Source organism: Penicillium macrosclerotiorum (assembly GCF_028827735.1).
Source record: "Penicillium macrosclerotiorum strain IBT 26536 chromosome Unknown utg000009l_segment0_segment0, whole genome shotgun sequence".
Taxonomy (NCBI): Eukaryota; Fungi; Ascomycota; class Eurotiomycetes; order Eurotiales; family Aspergillaceae; genus Penicillium; species Penicillium macrosclerotiorum.
The window spans coordinates 950,295-974,599 of record NW_026643088.1 but is presented as its reverse complement, the minus strand read 5'-3'; the positions used below and the strand labels follow the sequence as shown (position 1 = coordinate 974,599).

Here is a 24,305-nt window from a genome sequence, read left to right as displayed (position 1 = left end):
CCAGTAGGGAGAGGGAAGGGGCAAAGAGTGAGGGATTAACATAATTATGTAGAGATAAAAAAGATATGGCTTGACACGACGGGACCTGGTCGAGCTTAAATTTCTGCCCTGCCAAGCACTTGCGTCTCAAGCTTTAGTCCTGTGCTTCCTAGAGGAGAAATGGTGATTGCTCACCCATGCCTCCCTCGAGACATCTTTAGCGTTGAGAACTCGTTTTCTATTTTTATCAAAAGCCCACGCCTCCGTGCGTTCCGGATCATGTTCAAAGGGGAGAGTAGGTACCCTGCTAAAAGTCTCCCAACTCCAGGCTTTGCATTCAAGATGTCATGCTTCTAAGTATAGCATAGGCATCAGAGCATGCGGGTCCATCCATCATAGTTTTTGTGGCCCACCTTCCAGTGGAGCCGACCAAGCCTTGGTTGCATTTTGAGCTCCCTGGCAAGTTTCGCGCTCATTAGTACACTCATTAAATACTCTAAACTGTGTTCCAATGATTAGGGCTAGGGATGGGAAAAGAAAGGTCGCAGTATGAAGGAAAACCCCTCAAGGCCTTCACTGCAGATCTTGTAAGAGACACAGCTATACTTCGACTGCGAAGTTGCCAAAAGCTTGTTTGATCCGGAGAGCATATTCCACGTCTAATCCGGACCTGAGCCCCTATCCTACCCCTCATGTATAGTGTGCCTATCCATAAGTACGTAGCAGGATACGTAGGGCACTACGTGGTGGCCCTATACCCACTTAAGCCTGGTCCCCCTTGAATCCCATCTCTCGGAGCTTTCACCCCCTATATTCTTATTTCTACCCAATGATTAAGGGAGTCCAAGCGAGCCAGTCCTTAACCTAAAAAAAGAAGCATTGTTTCTAAAAACAATCCTAATATAGGTGTTTGTTATTAGCGCTAGATAATCACAGTTGTCTCAGAGAATATCTTTATGGTCGAACTCTGTCACCCGGACTTGAGTACGGAGTATACTGACTTGATTGACCCTTCTGGGCATTCAATGGATCCTCAACTAAGAAGATTCAGACAAATGGATACCTATTGAATCTAAACGTCTAAGCTGGATATCTCATTCTTCAATACCTCAAGTTGGTTGACTTGAACCCCGTGGCACACAGCTGGACTAGTCTCGGGCTGACCTGCGGCTCGCAATGAAAGCGGCTCCTGCGCCAAGACTTCACGTCGCCGCTCCATCGCCAGGAGTCAATTGTCGCGATTTTTCCAGGTCCCTACCAAACGGTGATGCGTTCCTGCATACGCCTGTCACTCCTTTCAGTCTAACTATCGCTGTTGCTCAAACTCTCACACTCCTTCTTCCCTCCTCTCTGCGCGCCTCCTCTTTCGCAAGCCATGCCGGGATAATGGGCGACGAGCCTCCTGCATCGTTATCGCCCGTGGGATCGGAGCCGCAGCCCTCGATTCACCGCGAGCCCGACAACAACACGGTCGCAGACCAGCGCCCCGGCGCCATTCGTTCCGTCTCACTCCCTGCCCCGACTGATGCGTTACATGACTCGAATGGCCGATCGCTCAGCGCCAGCGCCGCGTCTCCTGACTTCGTCGACCGGCCCGCCACTGCACGCTCCACGCGAGGGAGGACCAAGCAGGATGAAAGACGGCCAACCACTTCGATCGGAGCGGGGGAGCACAACCGAATGCTGCGCTCGACAGATGATTCCTCTGGGGTCGATGCGCCCTCATTGCGGAGTGTTCCTAGCATCGTCGTCAATGATTTAAGCGCCCGCCCCAGCTCACGCCCAGGGTCGCGGCCAGGGTCTCGTTGGTCGGAGCGCAAGTGGGGAGGTTTAAGAAGGAAGTCAGCCGAATTGGAACGCAAGATGAGCACCGAAGAATTACCTCCAGTGCCTCCGATTGAACCTGCATTTAGTGGAATCAGCTTGGATATTCCGACAGCAAGCCTGGAAGGGTTAGGCCAGACAATGAAGTTTTCTAACCGAGGCAGTCTCATCAGGAATCGGTCCAAACGGCCGTATCCCGCTCTCAGTGTGGATCAACAATCTGAGCAGCCATCTGAACCGACCGAACAAAGCCCAGCACCATCCTCCGAGAAACTGTCGATCCGTCAAGTCCCCTCGACCCTTTCGCCCGACCCTTCGACGGACACCCCCGACAGCATCAACGATGAAAAGAAGGCAGAAGACAACGATGTCCCACAAGCCACTCTCCGGCCGCTTAGATCGAAGGGGACTTTATGTCCCAGGCAGACGAGCCTTCAGAGCCGGGCTATCTCTGCGGACGAAGATATGCTCTCTCGCCGCGTCCGTCTCATGTACGAGCGGGGCAATGACAGCGTGACTGATTCGGATGTTGCCAAATCAATCGCAGAGGATAATGGGGTCCTCTGGGAGGAGGGTGCCACTCCTGATGCTGAGATTGATGTGGAGACTGCTTCCACTCCTGGCCCGGATGTTCACGGAGCACTTGAGCAAAATGGACGAGCCTCTGCCGAAGTAGAGCGAGTCAGAATCAAAAGGGAAACACAAGAGCTGGCCGGAGGGATTGAGTATTGGCAGAATGTAGGTGCTGGAGATGTGGATCGTTACGGTTTCATTCGCTCGCCCGCAAAGAATGGCAGTGGATCAGAGCCCCATCCCATCCAAAGGGTAACTACCAGCCTTCTTCTCGCCTCTGAAATGCCACGGCGGAAACGTTCTATTCGGCCGTCAGCTACTCGCGCGAGTAACCGGTCTTTCAGTGGCCGATCCCCAACTCGCAACATGTCCCATAGTTCAGCGCCAGGCCGGCCATCTTCCTCGGCAAGCACACACAGTGTACCAATACGGCGATCGACCTCTCGCCTACGTTCTGCAACCAACCGCCTCCCTCACAATAGGGACCGGAAATTCAAGGACGAGGCAGGCGACATGCTGACCCTCCCAGCGGACACTCCCACTGAGGGACAGGACACTGCCGCCGCGCGTGCGATGCGGAGGAAGGAGTGGGAACGTGAGGACAAGTGGACCAAGATGGCCAAGCCTACCAAGAAGACCAGGGATGGTGGTGGGATGAAATTTGAGTTCGATGTTCACAGTTCCAAATTGATTGAGCGGACGTGGAAGGGCATTCCAGATCGATGGCGCTCGACGGCGTGGTTTTCGTTCCTCGAGGCTAGTGCAAAACAACATGCGGATAGCCCATCCGAAGAGGAACTTATTGAGGCTTTTCACGAGTACCAATATGTCTCCTCGCCCGACGACGTCCAAATTGACATTGATGTCCCGCGAACTATCTCAAGCCACATCATGTTTCGTCGGCGATACCGCGGCGGACAGAGACTTCTCTTCCGGGTGCTCCACGCTATGTCATTATATTTCCCTGACACCGGCTATGTGCAAGGAATGGCTGCTCTTGCGGCGACCTTGCTGGCGTACTATGACGAAGAACATGCTTTTGTTATGCTTGCTCGACTGTGGCAATTACGCGGCTTGGAGGAGCTATATAGATCTGGGTTCGCGGGTCTGATGGAGGCTCTGGACGATTTTGAACGGGAGTGGCTAGCCGGGGGTGAAGTCGCCTCGAAACTAGTAAGCAGCGGACTGCCACACTTTTTTTCCAGTCACTAACTCGCTATATTTTAGACCGAAGTTGGCATTCCACCCACTGCATATGGTACCCGCTGGTATCTGACCCTTTTTAATTATTCTATCCCTTTTCCGGCCCAACTTCGAGTGTGGGATGTCTTCATGCTCCTTGGAGATGCTCAAGATATTACGGGCCGTCCGTCTACTTCATCCGCCAAACATAAGAAAGATGCATCTGAAGCACGTCCAAGCACGTTTGGCCAGGGTCTTGATGTCCTCCATGCCACCTCTGCTGCGTTGATTGACGGAATGCGCGAGATTATTCTAGAGTCTGATTTCGAAAACAGTATGAAGGTCCTTACCAGCTGGGTTCCGATCAAAGATATTGAACTCTTCATGCGGGTGGCCAAAGCAGAATGGAAGGTCCATCGCCGCAAGAAGGCGATCTAATAGCCTTTCTCATCTTGAATCTGGCTTGATTCATTCCGTTCGACGTGATATTTCTACCTCTTCTCGCCTTTTGTTCCTTTCCCTGATAGGCGATCTTATACCCTAATGATCGGGGTGGGCCTCGAGAATCACCCTTGATGTCTAATACATTATACCCATTCTCATGTGTCTTGACTTATCCGCTAATGCGGGATAATGGACTGCTGTGGGAGAGCTCTTGAACACTTACTCTCTTGAACACAGCCACCTTCTTATTCTTAATACCTATCTTTTGTTTCTTTCAATTTTGATGTTTCATCACGTTCATTACTTGATTCTTTTCTTCGGCCTCTCTTGGCCTGTTCTCATGACTACAAAATACCGTTGTGGTGCCCTCGAACGACCTTCTATCTTTACACGCACCCTATGTCTTGCTCTCTCGCTCTCTTTCTATTTCCTAATATGTCCCCATCTCCCATGTTCTTCATTTCTGCCCACAAGACCTGTTTTCATGGCCTCATTTCCTTCTCATCGCTATCTGACTGTCTGACCGCACCTCGGGTCTTTGACACTGGCTGGCCTTTTTCTTTCTTCCATCTCGATGCGTTTGACCTGGTTCTTCCCTCAGCTCGGTCTGCAACTGTTCGATTTGCTTCTTCTTTGGGCAAACTGTATCAATGTGTAATTGTGAATTCAATCCATATATAGAACGGGCGAAAGAACGCCGCTACTGATACACGTATTGAATCAGAGGCACTTTATTTGCAAGCTGATTCCCACACATTCTCGAGCTTTAGCCCCGGGTTCATCAGATCCAGATCGCGACTTAGCACTTTTTGATTTCTATCCAGGTCTCCCGCCACAAGTCAAAGGGTAGACTGCCTTCTCTCCTTGTCTGTAATGCTTCCGATTTTCATCCCAGTAAACCCTTTCCGCCCTTCGCGCCCAAGTTCCCCTTGTCCACATATGCCGCCTTAAGCCAATCTTTCGCCCGCGGGTCCAGGCCTAGCTGTTGCTGATACACAACCTCAATGTTGTACACAGTATCCAAGCCCACGGTGTCCATCATCTGACAAGGCCCCTTCGCCGCCTTGAACCACGACATGAACATATCATCAATCGTCCGGGCGTCACTGACCCCATCCGCCATGACTAGCAGACACTCGCGCTTAATGGCGGCCCAAATCCTATTGAAAACCAATCCTGTCGACTCCTTCTTCGCATGAACAGGCTGGAAGCCCGCGGTGGTGGCCTTCTCCATCAAGAAGGGGAAAATATCCGGGTCGGTGTGGCCACACGACATGACCTCGTAGTAGGTCTGCTCGGGCGGCATATAGTAGTGCCCGTTGCAGATCCGGTAATTCTTCTCGGTCTGGGCGAGCATCTGGCTGGAGCGCAGAGACGACGAGTTAGTGGCGATGATGCAGTCCGCCGGCGCCAGCCGGTCGATTTGGCCCAGAATTTCAATCTTCATGTCCAGCTTTTCGGGCACGGCCTCGATCACCATCCATGCCTTCTCGACCGCCTCTTGCATCGACGCCGTCACTTTCACTTGTGCGGGTTTGGTGCCCATCTTTGCGGCTTGCTGGTCCTTATTGCCATTGATGAACTCCAGCGCTGGGTCGTAGCTGCCCACGGCCTTCTCACACAGTATCACAGTATAGCCGGCTGCCACCCACATCATGCTGATCCGTCGGCCCATCACGCCGGCGCCAATGACCGCAATTGGCCGGGTGGTTGTGTCAGGCTTGGTCCATGGGGTGGAAGGCATGGTGGTTTTTCCTCTTTTCTTTCTTTCTTTTGGGAGCGTTGGAGATTGATAGATGGTAGATAGGCTTATAGCGAGAAAGAGAAGGGAGGAGTGCTCCGGCTCACAGGGTAAAGAATAGCAAAAGGTTGGAAGTCAATTGAAGCCATTGTGATTCCGGGCGACAGAATGGGAACTGAGATGCATGGCTGGGATGATGCTATGATGACACTTAATGACTGAATTGGAGGCGGAGCCACGCTTCGGCGATGATTTCAGTCTGATAACAGATGTGGCTGCGTAGGGAAGACTCTCAGGTAGCTGTCTCAACCCTTTGCTGTATTTTCTGCATCTTCTAGACCGTTCAGGTCGCATTTGGAAAGGTCATAGAGCGGGCCACAGGCTTGGGGACGATCCGACCGCGAATAGCCTTACACGGAGACATGAAACGATACACGATCTATGTGATCCAGATGAGATTGGATGGTCTTCCAGCGGGTCGTTGGATGTTGACGTATTCTTTCTTAGTCCGATCGTATGAAGCGTAAGCATACAGGAAGGGCGAGATTGGAACTGGTCCTTTGGCCGTCGCCGAGGTCTTCGAGAAAGTAAATTAAAGTGCGGGGATCGCGGAATGCAGCTTCTCTGCATGGTAGTTAGTTCTATGGACTCGAAGTTTGGAGGCAGCCCAATACCCGGTCGGCATATACCTCGATCTATACACCATCGCAACTTTGGGTTCTTTGAGTCTTCTTACCTTGTCTGTACAACCATCCATCCGCAAGCCCCCTCCACTCGACCTCTGGCAAGTACACCCCGACACCGCGCCAAACCCTGAAAAGCCAGGGCGGGATGAGGCTTGCGCCATGAACCCCTCATGCCAAGGACCAGAATGAAGATCCCATCCAAGGGGGACCCGAAAAGCCGGGGAAATATTTGCAGGCTGTATGACGGTAAAAAGACTATATAAATGCAGGATCCAGTCCCTCAATCTGTGCCTCTGCATCCATCAGCCTGAACATTCATTCTTCCTTCTCGTCATGCCCGACTCGACCGATTCAAAATCGATGGGGAAACCCTCGCAGCACCTTGAACATGCCCGGGCCATCACACCGGATGTCAAGGCCGAAGACAACGAGGCCATTCCCGCACCCGAATTCGCGGGCATCGATGAAATGGCCGTATTGCGCAAGATGGACATCCGGCTGATTCCCATGCTGAGTATTCTGTACCTGCTGGCGTTTCTCGACCGTGGCAATATTGGCAATGCCAAGATCGAGGGCTTAGTGGACGATCTCCATATGACGGGGCCGCAGTACAATTGGACCCGTGCGCAACCCGCTGCTTTGCCCTTCCGTTTCTGCTTTGGTGGGCATTGGCTAATTCCAGAGGCAAACAGTCACTGTCTTCTTCTTCACCTATTGCGTTTTCGAATTGCCCAGTAATTTGCTGCTAAAGAAGCTCAGACCGTCGCGATGGTTGCCGCTGATTATGGTGGCGTGGGGGATCGTCATGGTGGGCGCCCAATCCAATGGCTGTCCATAGTTGAACGGAAATCTCACTGTCCACCCTTCGATAGACACTCATGGGGGTCGTGCATAACTATGCTGGGCTCCTGATTACCCGCCTGTTCCTGGGCGTCGCTGGTAGGTCTTCTGGTCCTGTGATCCTTTTCCTGGGCGCGCCATCATCCCCTGGACAAACGGAGTGCTGAATATCTCCAGAGGCCGGTCTTTACCCCGGCGTCGCCTACTACATTACGCTCTGGTACCCTAGGCACCGAGCCCAGTACCGCCAGGCTCTCTTTTTCAGCGCGGCCAGCATTGCCGGTGCTTTTTCCGGAATTCTCGCATATGGCATTGCCGTAAGATTGCGCATCTCCTACACTGGCCCGGACCGAAGACTAACCTGGCTCGGCTAGAAAATGGACGGTGTGGGTGGCTACGCCGGCTGGCGCTGGATCTTCATTCTTGAAGGCCTTCTGACCGTGTTGGTGGCGCTCATCGCACCATTTGCCATCCACGATTCGCCCGAGACAGCCACATTCCTCACTGAGCAAGAGCGCCGGTTTGTTATTCACAGCCTACGAATCCAGCACTCGGCCGACGCGCGCGAGATGGTGCAGGATGAGGCCAAGTTCCGGATGAAATATGTCATTGACGCATTCACGGATTGGCAGATTTACCTGGGGCTTTTCAGTGAGTGGGGGGCGGGGAGACTGGCACGCAGATGCGCCATACGTCGGAATCGCTTCGGCTAACAGGGTCATCTTCAGTGTATTGGGGCATAACCTGTCCGCTGTATGGCATCTCGTTCTTTCTCCCATCAATCATTAAAGACCTGGGGTACACTTCGTCCACCGCACAGCTCTTGACGGTAAGTCCCCTTGCTGGAAGTACCGACTGATCACAAGAAGTTGACGGTCTAGCAAACAGGTTCCGATATATATTACGGCTGCCGTCGTCGCCGTCGTTGCAGCATGGTTCTCTGATCGGCAGAAACAGCGTTCTCCGTTCATCCTGTTCTTCATGGCTATGATTGCCATCGGGTTCATCATTTGCATTGCCTCCAGTGGGCGGGGTGTCCCGGGAGTAGTATACTTTGGGGTGTTCGTTGCAGTCGTTGGTCAGTCCGGCGTTCCACCACCCTTTTTTTAACCTATAGGCACTGAAAAACTGCTAATAATACGATTAGGCATTTACCCTGCTTTCCCAGGTAATGTGACCTGGCTAAGCGTCAACCTTGCGGGTGACTATAAGCGCGCCGCCGGCATGGCCATTTACATAGGCCTCGGCAATCTTGCAGGGGGTGAGTTTTCCAAGGCCAAGGAATGATTGGACTGGATAGATCGGTGTACTAACCTATCTCCGCAACCATAGCGATGGCGTCTAACTTCTATCGGGCCGAAGACGCCCCACAGTACATTCTCGGTCATGCACTTGAACTAGGATTCGTGGTAGTGGGCATGCTGGCGACGATTCTTATGCGATTCATATACCAGCGCATTAATCACAAACGAGATCGTATCGACCCATCGCAGTATCCTGCGGATCCAGATTCGATGGGCGACCGGTCTCCATTATTTAGATACATGTTATAAGGGTTGGAAGTATTAGAGTAGGACATAGGAATGAATTGAACTTTTCTGTGTGATGTTGGTAGCGGGTAGCCCAACGCGCAAGAGATAGAAATAGGGCTAAACCCGTTAGCGCATCCCAGAAATATACAAGATGAGTTTGGGAAAGAAAAATAACGGGCTATGCAAGCAATACACAGGCCGGTTTTAACCTCATGACTCTCTATACACAAGACACGGAACCAGCCGGCCTCGATCCAGTCCTTCCAGATAACCGTTTCAATCCCGTGCAAGAAAAAGAGTGTCTGATTCAAACGAATGCAGATAAGACAAAAAGCAGCCGCTTCGCCACCGAACACCATATGTGAATAGCGGTATCAATGCAAATCCAAGAGATGTTGGATTCTCGCCGTGAGTTCAAGTCTTTCGAGACACCCCACTCTGGAACCTCATATAAATAGAAAATCGGGGCCCACGGTGATGCAACCGATGCAACATCGGATAAAATGTGTTACTCAAGAGGTAGCGGAGGTCAATCCATAGCTCGGCTACCAAAAAAGGAAAAGGTGAAGGACATTTGAAACAATCGGTGCTTGAGTTTACTCGCAAGGCTTAGGGCTTTCGCCCCTGGTAGCGGCTCCACCAGACCTGGTACCCATTGCTAAGTCTTGAGACGGATAGGGCGGACTGTCGGCATCCGATGCTTGACCTTGCGAAGTTGTTTCATTAGGACCAGCTTTTTGAATGGGTTTGGGAACAACCTCGATCTTAATGCTTCTGCCGGTGGATCGTCTTCTGTACTCCCGAACAGGCTGTTCAGTCGGCGCTCGGGATCTCGTCGTCCTCCGGAGATGATCACCCTCGTCCTCTTCCGGAGCACGCGATTCATGCGAGTTTGAAACATCACTCGGTTTTCGATGATGCTCATGCGACTCAGTCTCGCCAGCCCTGCTGGTACTTGGACTTTGTTGGCTGTAGACGACAGAACTTTTAGGATGGGCATCGTATAAACGAGAGGATGGGTGAGGCACTTGGCGATGAACAGAGAGCGACTTGCGTTTACGACCTGGTGAAGCTTGGCCACTAGCCCGGATCTGGGATGACATATTCGATGATGGCACAGAATCTTCCTGATTCCTGTTTGATGGGACCTGAGGCTGTTGATGGCTCGGTGGAGTCCAATGATGAAATGATATCACGGGCGAGGTCCGACGTGATCGATTCTCCTGTTGGCCCCGGACGGCTGGATTCGGCGGTGGTGGAACACCAATATAGTGAACAGAGTTGAAGGTACTTGCTTGGCTTCGCGATGGCACTTCCAGGGGTCTCTGGACAAGCGATGGAGCGGAACTTGGGGTGTTCGGAACCGGGTTGAAGGAAAAGCCGCCGCTCCTCGGGGGTAGCTGAGACGGGATATTTTCCGTGTTGAGGGGCGGATTCTGAGCAGTTGAGGTATAGACATTAGAATGGAGAATGCGAATATCCCGCGTATCGCGCGGTGGCTCAACAGGAGCCATTTGAGAGAGCTGATGGGAGAGTGGTGGAAGAGTCGTAGCCTGAGCTGAGCCCGAATAATAGGCCGGAGATGCTTCCTGTGGGCGTGTTGACATTGAAGTATTTCGGGTAGTGTCCAAGATATACTGATGCATCCGATCCACCCAGGCACTGGAATTCATTCCACCACTCATCGACGCAAATACCAATGGGACCATGTGTGGTGGAACACCATTGCGCAACGATTCCATCAGAATCGTGTGTTCCATTTTCCGCTGCTCCAGCCGTAAAGATTCTTGTCGAGTCCTTTCCTCCTCTTGGTTGCGCCGGTCCTCTTCGGCTTTAGCCTGCAGCCAATGTTGCATGTCTTCCGGGCTGATCCAGTGAGCAGGCGGGGGAGGTAGAGGAGTAGGCATTGCTGAAGGCCGATGAGTCAAGGTAGACGGCGGAGGAAGGTCTCTATTGGAGGATTCCATAGAGGTTGAATCAGGCCCAAATGAGGTCTCAGACCACGTCGAAGACCGCGAGGCCGGATTCGATCGGTAAATTTCCGTATACTCATTGATGTCTCTGTCGCTGGACGGAGGTTTAAGAGTGAGCAACATTGTCGAAGCACGGGACTGTGTATTGGCGCATGGTTTGAAAGACAAGGATTGGAGATGCAGATGGGTTTTTGGGGGAAAGAAGAATAGGGAAGGGGTGTAAAGGAATGGAGCAAAACCCTCAAACGAAGCAACCTCCCGATTACCTAAATAGGAAAGCACCTACCCTCTTGCGTGCACAGTGGGACTGAGTCAGCGTCGAGTCCGCCGGAGGCCTCAAGCCTGCGTAATCGAAATGGGGCCCAGCAGCTACAGACGGCTCCGGGGGGAGGAGAGAGAAAACGAGCGGTGCCAGTCTAGGAAGGAATTGCCGGGTCTCGATAGAAGCGAGAACAGCTCAAACATCGAACATCCAGAAGGCGGGGACACGCGAGATCTGAGGCAATCTGAAACAAGTTGCGAGTACCTCAGCACGGGCCGTACCGATAGCCTGCATCGACGGGCCTCTAGAAGGGAAAAGGAAGGGGGTTCTCGGCTTCTCCGAGAAGGACCAGGACTGTGACAGGGGAGAGGAGAAGAGGGAGGGAGACGAGGGAAGAAGAAAAATAAAAATAAATTCAAAACTCGAAGGGGCCAGTTATGATTGATCGTAGGCGTCGGCGTGCTTTAGGCCATTGCCCTTAGCCGGGATAGATGGCCTTACGAAGACGACGACACTACCGGGCCAGACAAGTGGGTGAAGACAGTGGAGGTGCGCAAATGAGGAGCATCGACCTCTCTGTTAGCCTCAATTGGGAGCCGCCTTCTGGAGACGAATCAAGAGACCACCTCCAATAATCATTCTTGACGACGCTGCGAAAGCGGGTGGGTTACGGACTCCGCGCAAGCGCTGGGTTCCACTTGGTCACGGCGCTGATCCGGATGTTTTAGGGGGGCGCGGTTCGGCAATGATGCCAATCGCAGCCCGGTTGGGAATAGTTGGAGGAGTTGGTTGAGATCGGCTCCCGGGCAGGGTTCAGATGGTGATAGTAGGAGGTGTTTGAGATTGATGATGACGACCAGGAGCAGTGCAACGAGGGGGCCGGGAAATGCAATCATCAGTCAGTCGCAAGAAGACCGACTCGCTTCGACCTGCTTCTACTTGAACACCGACTGGCCAGATCTGGAAGAGGGCATGTGCAGCACTAGGCATCCCTGAGTTGGCAAGATCCTAGCATCCCAACATTTGTTGAGGGGGGGGGGGGAAGTGCGTTCGTGATCGGGTGCCGTGGGTGGATTCCTTTACGAGTCAGGCATCCAATGACGGTTCAAACAAAAGCCCACGAACACGGATGTTGTAGAGACCAGGGCCTTTGCGCGATGTGTAAGAATGCAGATGGTACAGACAGTGCTTCGTACTCCGGATATTGTCATGTATGCTCCCAGTCTAGGATGAAGTCAGCGGGTTTCCTTCTCCATGCACATGCATGGATTGTTTCATCATGCCGATTGGACCCCGGGCGGGTGAGAACCAGAAATGGCCGTGGCAATCAGCCACTTGGGCCAATCGAAGACAGAGAGAATCGGAGTGGCAGCATGATTGCCATCTTCGTTGCCTTTGAAGAGACGGTTCAGGCGATTCAGGCGATGTAGACGTGGTTGTGAGATGCGACCATGTGACGAGTATAAGCTTATCGGGGAGTCCCCCGAGTTCCAAAAATCTGAACCCGCAATTCATCTTATCGCTATGTCTACGATTTCGCCAAGGATTATACTTCCAGGTCCCTTTGAACCCAATCACTGACATCCAACAATCTGACAGCCATGGAAAGGAGCACAGACGGCACAAAAAAAGGGAAAAAGTGGGACCCCGATTGGGCTCGGCATGATAGATCGTGATAGATCGCGACCACCCTTATTTAGACCTAGTGGCTCGTCTTCGACAACTTTGTCAGTCAAGCACTGAATTGCTCATTGATATGTCTGTTATGATGTTCAATAGGCTAAGATAGGCTTTTTCTTTGTATTTTTTGGGAGGTTGGATTACTTGGCGATGTGGCCTGTGTACGAAGTACGCGGTACGCATGTCATACTCATCCTTTAGTGATGCATGACCATCGAAAGCGAACGCTTACGCACTCACCACGGACCATTCACCAAATGGGCTTGTGGCTGATCCACCTTACTTGTTCTATTTTGGTAGGATTTATTTTGAATCCTAGAGCTAACCTAGATTTGTCTTGAAAGAGATAATGAAGGCCAAAAAAATCTTGGTCGGTGCTTACCAACCCCTGACAGGCATACGAATCTTCTCAAAACCGAGGTAGATTCATGCGGGATGACCCTATATGGTGAATGCTCGGGGACTTTTGTATCCTGGTTATTTGAAGCCATTATTAATTTGAATTACAGGGACCTTCATGCGTCTGAATCAAAAGGTTCGAACTAGAACCACGGTACCTAGTGGGATTTCTATCAATACCCGTAACCTTATTCCCACTCCAACCAGTGACAAACTATAGCAGCATCCGCAAAGCCAAATTGACTCCGATCGGGTTACCACAGGGGTAAATTCAAGTTATAGATGACGGGTGCACTTGATCGGCGTCAGGGTCGCTGTGCTTAGGCTGTGAGGGAAGGAGTCTTTAAAGAGATTTAGGTCTTCTATTCACGAATTTAATTTCCATTGGGAAAATAGATATATACGAGGATCGAAGTCCTTCCACAAATCCTTCATTTTAACTCGCCAGCCCAGAAGCAAATATTGGAGAAAGGGTATCGCTTTGCTCACGTCATCCCAAGTCCAGCCCGAAATCGTACACAACACAGAATCCGAGCACTCCAAAGTCTGAGTTGAGATGAATTGGAACTCAAAAAGCCAAAGCTTTGGAGAAACAAATAAGGGATAAAAGAGGAAAGAGAGAGTGGTGATCCGACAGTTGATTTTTTATGCGTCGTTTCCGCGATCGAAGCGGGTAAGTACTTCTGGCGGAACGGTTGGGATGTACTTGCGTGCACGCTCGCGGTTGGTCCCACCAAGTCCGGCGCCATAGCTGATGAGCATGTCTGTGCTTGTTGGCAGGGAAAATGGGAGGAAGAGCGTTGGGTCTAAGAAAATACTATTTCTGCTAGGGCGGTCATCATTTCTGGATGGAGCCGACATGCTAGTCGGTCGCGAAGGGGCAGCTGCCGAACCCGGAGAAGCGACCCCGAGGTCGGAGGTTCCAGGTGCTTGTGGATTGGCATCGGCTTTGTCTTTACTTGGTGTCTTTGGCCGGTCTTCTTTGGTGGCACCGGATGCTAATGCAGGCGCTGGTCCTGCATCCGCCTTCGCCTTTTCCTCTTGGATCTTAAATTGCTCCCGGTACAGCACATCTGGATCACGCTGCATTTCTAGGAGAAACTTCATTGCCGGCTTGGTGAGGCCCTTTTCACCAACTTCCGGTCTATATGACTTCACGGCATGCAGGAGTTGGACAGGGCTGAGCTGCTGGAGTTGAAGAAGAGTCGTCACAAGAGATTCATGGTCGTCGCCAAGAGAAGAGAAGCATTGTAACCATTGGAGCAACTGGATGATTGGCGCAAGGTGATGCCGAGCGGAGTCAACTGTACTCTCACCGGTGCTCGTCAAAGACCCATTCTCATAGTGCTCCGGTTGTCTGTTGTTGGTACGAGCCCAATCCTCCAGTGTGGAAACATTCATCCGAATCTGCATGGCCTTTGTTCGTGCTAGGTAGCGTCGGGTGCTCATAATGCGATTGAAAATTTCCGCACCAAGCCAATACAAGAGCTGGGACAGGATTTGTGTAGTGATCACTGAGTGAACGTCATATAGGTCAAGGACGAAAAGGGTGGATGATAATAGAGAGGTTATGTTTCTGGGAGAGATCTGAGCTCGCCGACGAGGGGATGGTGGCCGAAATCTCTTCTCTGCAGGCTCGGGAGCTTCTGATTTCTTCTTTCGGAATATGTTCCACTCATTTTGAAACGCGACATCTTCAAGACCCGGGATGGTTTCATGATCCAGCATTGCCGCATCCAGGACTTTGTTCATTCGCCGCTCAGCGTCACGAATGATGAGAATGAAAATCTCGTTAATTAGCTCGGCCAGATGAAGCTGAAACTGGACCGTGGCTTCCACGAGTTCCGTGTCCTTCTTGAGATAGTGGAGCAGCAATGTAGCATTAGACATCCAGAATGCTTGCATGGTCATATCCCATTGGTGACGTTCTACGACATCATTGATCTTTTCTGTTGCCGATGTGAGGAGAGCCGCAAGCAGCTCAGGGCTGGCATGATAGTGAGCATATCGGGCGCTAAGAAAGAGGAGATTCGCCGGTACGGGTTTTTGAGACGGAGAGCGTTGCGGAGTCATGTTGGTTATAATAATTTCCAGTATACGTTCCAATTCGTGATCTTGGAACACGAACATCTGGTCATTCAGGCATCGGTCCCAAACAAACTCTTGCTGCTCTTCTTCAAGATCTTCGTCGTCTGATGGCTGTTCCGAATTGGAAAAAGGGTCCACTATCAGCATAGTTCTTTGGCACGCCAATCTTTTAGGGCTCACCTCAAAGTTCTCATCGAGGCCTAAACTCGATAAGTCAACCTCCAGATTGATTGCGCTCTCCTCCATCATCATACGGCGCTTCATTTCATTTTCGGCAATTTCATCCTCGAACCGGCCATGTGCTAGTCCCGCGTCATAGAAATCATCCTCGATCGCACTTGGCCCGAAGTTATACCCATTTTCATGCAGATACTCCGAAATCTCACTCCCCGGCTGCGCAAAGTCGAATGCTGTGCCTCCAGAAGATGATTTAATATCCGGCGAAGCTCCATGATCGAGGAGGATCTTTGCAATAGTCTTGTGTCGATTCGTCATGGCCCACATCAATGCGCTCCACTGGTTACGGTCTTGCTGGTCGACGAAAGCGCCCGCGTCGAGGAGAGCCGAAACGACATCTTGGTGACCCTGCCAACCCATTCATTAGCCTTTATCCCTCTCAATCAACCCTTCCTGCCATCAACGGAAGGGGAAGCTTATCCCTATTCAAGGAGGCGCGCCGGAGGAACAGAGGGGAACAACCCACAAAACAACTGGCATAGATTAAGGGCACCGCCCCCTCCTCGTCTGGCATGTTCACATCGACGTAGGTTTTGATCGGGCCCTGGACTAGTTTCCGCACACGTTCGACGTCACCGTTGCTTGCCGCCATGTTGAGGCTTTTCTGCAGGATGTCCCGTTTCTCCACAACAGTCAATTTTTCGTCTGCAGCGATACTCTCTTCATCCGCGCCCAAGGAGTCCACCTCACGATGGGCAGCCTGGGCCGCAAGCATTTCCATCAGACGGGCATCACTATCCTCCAGGTCCCGGCCGTACTGTGCCCGTAATTCGTGCTCCGAATCGTGCGAGTGGTCATCGAGGGCGAGACTAAAGCTCAGGGGTTTTGCGGCGACCGGGGTCGTCAGGAATTGGGATTGTCCTGAAGGAAGCGTGATGGTTCAGTTCAATCTGCACGATCATCTGGCTGGTAATCAAAGGCCCCAGGCATGGCCCGAATAGAGTGGCTATGCGCAGGCCCTGGGAGTCCTGGGAGATATTGCTTACCTTGCCACGCATCGTACATCTCAGTCTCCTGAAAAACCGGCACTGATCGGCGATCGTCTAGTGACTTCGGTAAGTCATCGGGGAGTTCTTGCTGTTTCTCAGAAGACGCGGGGCTGTAGTTAGGGTCAGTGTCGCCCTCCTCTGGAGCCCCGCGCCGTGGCTCGGTCGTGTCCATCTTGGAGGGCCTGCGGTCGTGGAGACTGGAAGAGGCAGGACATCCAAATATTGAGGAATAGTCCTTGAGGAGAAGACGTGGGAAAATGGAGTCGCGCTCGGTCGGAATTAGGTGTCGGCGGGAGAGTGATGGGTCGGCGCTGAAAAAGGTGGTCCGGGGCGTAGATCAAACACCAACCAGTGCTGTAGCTTTTTTATGACGCACTTTGGAACCCACTTAATATGAAACCCCGACGTTGTTGATGCCACTCCCACCAGATAACAACAGGGGTCTACACGAATTGAAGGAGGATCTACAGTATACTGTACTCATTCATATCTGGCCATTGTGAAACGATCATTTCACCTAATCTTGTCGAAGTCACGCGGAACATGGGGAAGCCGGGGGAATTTGCAGAACTTGACGCGCATCAAAGTAAAAGAATTCAGGCATAACAATCAATACATCTCAATAACCATCATCCGTGATATCTCAAATATTCCCAAATCATATGCTTAATGCTCGCTCCAAACGCGAAAACCAAAGAGTAGGCCAAAAGGTGGACAAATGCAAAGTATAGATACAGGATATAATGGCAGGAATGCACCCGTGCCACAAAAGGGGGTATGAAAAATCCAAAACATCGAAGGGCAAAAACAAAATACAAACGCAAGGCTTTCGAAGACACCCGGGGGGACACATATATATAGGTTGATTATTCAAGTCGTTTACTTCGACTTGAGATCTCCTCCTCAGAGAGAGATGCGATCCATAAGCATCGTTCAATAATACCTTGGACAGGCTCGAATCGGTACTTCGTGCTGGCGTCAATCAGACGAAGCAGGCTCTTGACGATACGAGCGGCAGTACGGTAGCGCTCGAAATTGACCAGTAGCCCACCCGCACTGCTATTGACCTGAGCTGGCTTCTGGGCGTTGTAGGTAAGATCATGGACGTATAGACCTGTACGATTGGACTGTATTAGCACCGCATTTGGGGGGGATATCAAAGGGAAATGTCAAAGAGCTTACCAATGAATGGAATGCAACCTTCCTGCAAGTTGGCTGTCTCCATCTCAACACGGAGATCATGGAAATTGCGCACAGGTTGGATCAAACATTCCATATCTTTGAAGAGTCGTCTATCTTCGGGGGGAACTAGTTGCCACGAATCCTGCAGCCGAGAACAGTCAGACGAAGATAAGGCAATTGCGATCTGAAGCATTGTGGCATAGTTGCAGATACGACGCGCGTGTGCCGCAGTATGTATGTACTTGATGATAGTGCGTGCTCGCTCATGGATGTCGCGAGTAAGTACAATCTCAGAAACAACCCACTTGACCATCAAGTTGAAGCGGCCAACAACCAGATCAATGCCTTTCCGTTCTTCAGTAGTCAGAAACTGAACCCAGCTGGTGATAGATGGAGAAGCACTACTCCATCTCATTTCGACCAAATCTCTCCAGTCAACCTCACTGAGTGCCGCCATTTCAACCAATGTTAATTGTTGGGCGAGCACCTGTGATTCACAGGAAAGAATGAAAGGAACATGATGGGGACCAATTTCGGTAGAAAAACTCTGCATAGGCCTATGCTTCTCCGAATTGGACAGAACGTCACTAGCGAACTGTGGCATATTCCGGGGCTGCGCGGTTGGAGGCTCATTCTCTCGATGTCTAGGAGAGGTATCAGGTGTAAGGAGCTGGGGCTGAACCAGTACCTTGTCTAGCGGTGAGACGTAAGAGCCGAAAGAACCTGGATGTTGAATGGTCATCGGAGGGGAAGGGGGGTGTGCTAAAGGGTGAGGTGGAATTTCCACAGCTGAAGCGGTCAAACTACGGGTATCCGTAGACAGCCGCTCGTCCCCGGCCTCCCGCGAATCAATCATATCAACAGAGGCTTCCGACGATGAGCCAGACAGCCGCTTTGAAGTAGGCTGCTCGGTCTCTCTTGAGGCTGACTCGGGAAGGGTCGAACCTCGAGCAATGCGTCGAATGCTTTCCGTTTCTTGAATGATCTGGATCGATGGATGCGAGGATGTCAGCTCAGAAGTATCTCGACTAGAGATGAGACTGAGAGAAGCGCCATGAGTCTCAGCGATGCGAGTTCGACCAGTAGGTGGTCGCTTCATCGACTCGTCTGAAAGTCCACGCTCAAGCAGAGGAATAGAATTATACGACTCCTCAGACTCTGCCACAGAATCAGAATAAGGTCTTGGTACCGCCAGTCGCCCGCCAATGGTAGAATACGCTGATTTATCAGTCTGCCGTCTCCGAGAAATGATATCCCAGCCTACTTTCTCAAAGCCAGGTTCAACATGGGGATGTTCTCCATGCGCTGGGAGCCCCTGAGAAGATCCACCCTGATCAGCAGAAGATTGAACTCTACTAGATGGACCCTTCCATTTACCCTCGAGCTTTAGCAGCGTCGATTCAATGCCACCATCATCATCGTCTGGAATTTGAGCAAAACTGGCGAGAGCTGCTTCGAAAGACCGTCGCGGGTTTCGATTTGAAACGCCTTGGATAAGAGAATAACGAGGATTAGGAGGAATCAAAGTCGTCGGTGGTCGAGACGCAACTTCGTCAGCGGTTATTGATGTCTCCGCTAGAGAGTCGCCGTAAGAATGGGTGGTATCAAAAGACCCACGGCCAGAGTTTTGCTCTCGTTCATCAACAAACTGCATTTGGCGCAGGTTTCCGCCGGGTCGTCTGCGAAGAGCTGGGCCAGCCGGCCTATCGGAACAGTCTTGAGTGGTATTCGATCCGGCGATGGATTTTCTTGTCTCACTTCCCATCGAGAGGCGATGCCTAGAGATCCCGCTCTGGAAAGAAGCATATTTTCGAAGCCGGAGCGACAATGATGTCCGTTTTCTGGGTACAGATTGACGTTCGTTTGAGAAAGATCGTCGCTGCGAAGGAAGGCCGGAAGGATACTGATCCTTTGGTGGTTGTCCAACAAGTCCTGGCCCTTCACTATTATAGTATATCGGAAGCAAGTACCCGCCATCTCCTAGAGAGGATTGTTGTGACAACGTAGTTGATAATATATTGTTCTGTGGGTTTGGATAAAAGTTGGCGTCATCGAGAGGTTCTGGTACTGCCCCAGACATCGTTGGGAACTCAAACCCAGTATCGTCCACAATGACAATCGACCCACTGCCAGTCGTGATCCCACTTTTGATCTTAGAGGCTTCGGATATGGGAGGCTGAAGAGTATGAGCGTCGTTTGGATTTGGCGAGGATTGCTGGAGTGTGATTTGCAGGCCAGGAGGAATCGCTTGTGGCTGTATATCTTTCTTCACCTCACCTGGGATCTCATTGGGATTCATGATCTGGCGATATTGCTTTAGTGATTCGTCGCAAAGTATATCAATCCTTGTTGGTCGCTTCGACACAGCGGTCAGCTTCCTTTCTCGATAAATGTCCGAACCCAAAGCTATATGATTCGGCATCGCGGAGGTCTTCCCACGCGGTAAAACGACAGCTTCAGAGGCATTAGCGATGCGAGCGGAGACACTTTGACCGCCATTTTTGGTATGCAATGCGCGTCTGATTGAACCAATGAATGTTCTGACGCCTGTATTCGATCCCAACCTAGCTCCACCATCCGGAGTGCTCCGGCGATCTGGATTGGATGATGCCAAAGGCGGCGCCAATGGAGGCGATTCGGGTGCCATCATGGTCATGTACGATTCGGCGGGAGGGTAAAGAGCACCGCGAATGAAACCAATAGGGTCCAATATCTCTTGGGGTGCCCGCCTAGCATATCCAGGCTCCATACCGAACATGGGCACTCGATCATCTCGGACAGAGTCCGAGAAGCTGCCGCTTCGCTTGTGTCCATGGCCATGAAATGGATGGCGCGACACCATCGGTGATGTGGGCGATGCTTCATGCGAGGAGCTTGTCTTTGCTAGGCCCACTGGTACCGGACGCGGTGCTTTGCCTTTGGAGTAAGGCATTGACAGGCGCTTCGGAGACCGGGGGGAAGAGAGCAGGAAAGCGCGAGCACACTCTGGTCACTCTTAGAAGAGAAAGGTATGCTTTGCGCGGTGGCTGCAGACTCATTTCTGTCATGCTGGGTAGAAAAGGACAAGCTCTCACGAACATTGCCATTTCGAGGAGCCGTCGCCATGCCATCTGGTTGAGGTATGTCGCCGGGAAAAATCTCAATATGAGCAGTTCCGGGGCTAATTGGGCTATCTGGGTCGTTGTATGCACGAGAGAATTCCGGAGCAGTCCAATATACGGAGCATTTGCCATTCCAGCATCGCTTTAAGTCAAGGAGAATCTTTAAATCACTCTTGCCACCATTTTCACGGGACTTGACATCGGAGTAGAGAGAGTTAATGGTATCGCAGAAATGGGTCCGTAGTTCGTAGTGCGTAACAAAGTCGTCAACAAAGTAGTTCAAAATCCAATGGCGAAGAGCTGCAAATGTGCGGATGCGAATGATGCGACCGTCTTCCTGTAATCGGTTGATAGCCCATTGGAGACGTGCAAGGAGTAGAGCCAGAAGATGACTTGGTGAGAGATATGATCTAAAAGTGAGAAAGAAGTCCGAAACCAACTCATAATCCATGAATGACTCGGAAGAGATCTGGGCAACAATACGGGCCGGTGTAGCAGCGCTGATATCTTTCGTACCAGGAATGTACCGTACAACGGCTTCGCCATCCATATCCGACACCAAAGATTCATAGATGGAGGGTTCAACCGGTCCTTTCAACTCATACACAACAGAGTTCCTGGGCACCGGCGAAGCTCGGCTGAGATCTATCGCGCCCGTCCCGGAGAATAAAGATATCGCGAAAGACGGACGGTTACGAGAAAAGGATTCTCTGCAGTATGTACTCGAAAAATGCGTCGGTAACGGATCTGCCATGCCGCCCAGTAATGTCGAATTCCGAAAATTATCGGACATTGATGTTCGCGTGTAAACGGAACTCTGCAGGATTGCACTACCTTCGGTGTTGAATCGTGGCGATCCAAGCCTGTAATGAGGAATGGGGACTTCCAGAGCTGCGTGGGCAGTTTTCTCGCCTGCGGACTTGGGCCGATCCTCGGATCGGTCGATCACGATGCGCAGCTCTCCACGTTTCCCCGCGCCAGACACGGAGTGCTGTTCAGATATTGTGGAGAAAGAATTGGCTCTCTGGCGAGAGTGGTTGGCCGACTCGGGTCGCGGTGCTTCGGACATGACAGACTCGGGCTCCTCACTGGGGGGATCTCGGGGACGCAGTTCCGAGAGCTGGGAGCTCGACCATCGCGATGGGTCATCACGGATCGGCGGGTACTTTTGCGGCTGAAGATGCGGAATATGGGGGTTCGTCACTTGGTCGATAGATGAGAATGGGACTATTGAAGGCGCTTTCTGCGGCGGGTTTGCAATCGGTCTGGCCATGGAGGATCCTTTGTCAGCTCTACTGCAGTCGGTGTGCGACATGGGATCATGTCACTGAGATTATCGATTGAGATCCTACCTGAGAAAGATCTTGCCATTCTGGCCGACGCTTCCAACCGTAAAATGACCTGCCTTGCGCCCGGCTGGACGCGCCTCCAATGGACCACGGTGTGTCTGGGACCGTTGCAATGGGGCCTTTCGTAATAATTCATGGCTATCTTTGGCACGCAGGCCAGAAGGGGTAGTGGCGGTCCTTTCTCGTGTAGCCTTGAGTTCACGGTTCCTCTTGATGAGATTTCCACTCTGTGCCACTGTGTTGGCCCGGCGTAAATGCGTCATGTTGTTGGGAGGGGCTCCACCGCGTGTTTGCATCGAGACCGGTAGCTCATCAATACGGACTTGAGGCTCGCCCGACTTGTCTCTGGAGGGCGCCGACGAGTCGATCGCAGATGGGAAAGGCTCCATCGTAGGCGGTTCGCGAGAGCTACCCCGGATGGCAGCTCTGCGGCGAGCCGCTCCGTCGCGACGCGAACAATCGCAATCCTAAGCAGGGGGGCGCCAATGATCTTGAACGGACTAAGGAAAATGCAACAGCAGCCCAAGTCGGGATCGAGAACGACGCTGGCACGACATGCCGCGAGAGGAGAGTAGGAGAATTGAAGAGAGGAGCAGGAGAAGCGACAGCTCTGTTTTTGCCCGAGTGGAGATGGCGGACCCGACGCGGCGGAACCAACAAAACCTGGCGAACGCTGGGTAACCCGTTCTTGCCACAGCCTCCAGGAACAGGTCGAGCGTGATGACGGTACGCCCAGTCAGGTTTATGAATATTCTACTGGTCTTATTAGTCCGAAGGGCATATTATCGGGTGGGATATGACAGGATGCACTGCTGGGTCTCCCTGTTAAAGGTAGAGGGCTTTGGCACTATGCAGCGCAAAGTAAATGCGTGTACGAAGTTCAGTGAATTGAATAAGGCGGGCGTAGGATCGAGTCGATAAGAGTCACGGGCTGATTAGGATCGCCCAGCACGTCTCCGTCTTGCCACATCCCTATGCTCCCAACTCTTCCCTCCCCGTTTCTACCTCTTTCTAACTCGGTCCGATCTCAGCTCACACTCTCATTTCTCCTCCACTGGAAATGCTCCGGATGTTGCAGAGAGCGGGCTCTCTTGGCCCAGGACCGTCAAGGTGATAGGTCATCGCGTCGTCCCGCGAGGCCCTTCCATTCGCCCCGGTGAAGCGACCCCCCAGTCGGGGCCACCAGGCCCCGCTCGCTGGTTGGCCGAGGCTGGCGCCGTTAATCCTTTCTCCACTTAGGTTCTCGGGTTTGAGTGACGCGACTCTGGAACCCCAGCTGATATATGGAGCCCAGATGGAGCAGATGGAGCAAATGAAGGGGGCACACCTCACGACACGTCCCGCCCCTATGTATGGCCCCCGAGACCTGTCCCGTCGCCGCGTTGGGCCACTGGTCCCTCTCATGCATTACCTCCATGCAGCCCAGCGGGGACGTGAGAGATCAATCCTTCTGGCACCTCGAATCCACCCACCCGGGACGTTGAAGACATGGCTTTCCTTGAAGATAATTGGCGATATGTTTTGTGTTTGCTTTGCTGGAAGACATTGATCATCGGTGAGCCGAGTCGGCCTTCATGCCCACTTCGAACGCCTCATACTGCCAAGGAAGGAGTGATCAAACTGGGAGTTTTGAAAGGTTCGGGTAGCTGACGAGATTTCTCTACTCATCTTCTCTTCCAACTCGCTTAGGTCTACCTAGAAGGAAGTCAGGGGGAGGCGAATGGCCGTGTTACTGAGGTTTGCTCACTCAATTTACGATAGTTTCGACGGTTTACGACGGTTCCACCACTGCCAAGGCGATGGGCTGCTTTAATTTACTAATTAATGAAAGCGTTGGTTGGGACCGCAACCCCGATTTTGAAGCCTTCACATGATCGGCCCTTCTCCACATCGCGGGATCGGCTTGAGCTTCCCGTCACCAAGTCGGACGGGTCCAATCTGGACGCGATGATCTCCCTTCAACTTTTTCCCAACCAGACCGCTCCCCTTCAACCATGATCTGCGGGAGTTTGCCTAGAACACGGGATCTCTTTGCTTGCCTGAACTAGGCTCACGCAGAACAGGGATTGCTGGACTGGGAAATGCGCTATAAATTTCGGGAAGGAGGGGGGGGCCCTGCTTGTCACTGGACAATCTGGCAGCTGATACCTCGGAGTCCAAGAAAGAGGCCTAGCCCCTCTCCCACAGAAAAAGAGAGAAAAAAGACGAGAAACTTTAATAGATAGATGCTAAATGCTGCTACTA

The 24,305-nt window shown here is 51.9% G+C and overlaps 6 protein-coding genes across 6 annotated transcripts; 2 read left to right on the top strand and 4 right to left on the bottom strand.

Moving 5' to 3' along the window:
* Positions 1-1,155: 1,155 nt before the first annotated feature.
* On the top strand, positions 1,156-3,996 carry N7462_009516 (putative TBC domain protein; the record flags this gene model as incomplete). Its single annotated transcript, XM_057081230.1, has 2 exons — positions 1,156-3,549; positions 3,604-3,996. The coding sequence occupies 2 exons, from the start codon at positions 1,156-1,158 to the stop codon at positions 3,994-3,996; spliced, it is 2,787 nt and encodes a 928-aa protein (XP_056930067.1).
* An 892-nt stretch (positions 3,997-4,888) lies between these two features.
* Positions 4,889-5,746, bottom strand: N7462_009515 (3-hydroxyacyl-CoA dehydrogenase family protein; the record flags this gene model as incomplete). Its single annotated transcript, XM_057081229.1, has 1 exon — positions 4,889-5,746. One exon carries the CDS (start codon positions 5,744-5,746, stop codon positions 4,889-4,891), a length of 858 nt encoding a protein of 285 aa, XP_056930066.1.
* Positions 5,747-6,762: 1,016 nt separating this feature from the next.
* On the top strand, positions 6,763-8,822 carry N7462_009514 (allantoate permease family MFS transporter; the record flags this gene model as incomplete). The annotated part of the gene is made up of 9 exons (XM_057081228.1): positions 6,763-7,051; positions 7,122-7,237; positions 7,302-7,368; positions 7,447-7,586; positions 7,644-7,920; positions 7,998-8,098; positions 8,158-8,347; positions 8,417-8,530; positions 8,602-8,822. 9 exons carry the CDS (start codon positions 6,763-6,765, stop codon positions 8,820-8,822), a joined length of 1,515 nt encoding a protein of 504 aa, XP_056930065.1.
* Positions 8,823-9,397: 575 nt separating this feature from the next.
* Positions 9,398-10,897, bottom strand: N7462_009513 (uncharacterized protein; the record flags this gene model as incomplete). The annotated part of the gene is made up of 1 exon (XM_057081227.1): positions 9,398-10,897. The coding sequence occupies one exon, from the start codon at positions 10,895-10,897 to the stop codon at positions 9,398-9,400; it is 1,500 nt and encodes a 499-aa protein (XP_056930064.1).
* Positions 10,898-13,760: 2,863 nt separating this feature from the next.
* On the bottom strand, positions 13,761-16,601 carry N7462_009512 (uncharacterized protein; the record flags this gene model as incomplete). Its single annotated transcript, XM_057081226.1, has 4 exons — positions 13,761-15,314; positions 15,384-15,788; positions 15,907-16,301; positions 16,427-16,601. The coding sequence occupies 4 exons, from the start codon at positions 16,599-16,601 to the stop codon at positions 13,761-13,763; spliced, it is 2,529 nt and encodes an 842-aa protein (XP_056930063.1).
* A 694-nt stretch (positions 16,602-17,295) lies between these two features.
* On the bottom strand, positions 17,296-22,450 carry N7462_009511 (mitotic regulator LTE1; the record flags this gene model as incomplete). Its single annotated transcript, XM_057081225.1, has 4 exons — positions 17,296-17,543; positions 17,612-20,596; positions 20,686-22,007; positions 22,065-22,450. 4 exons carry the CDS (start codon positions 22,448-22,450, stop codon positions 17,296-17,298), a joined length of 4,941 nt encoding a protein of 1,646 aa, XP_056930062.1.
* Positions 22,451-24,305: the final 1,855 nt, after the last annotated feature.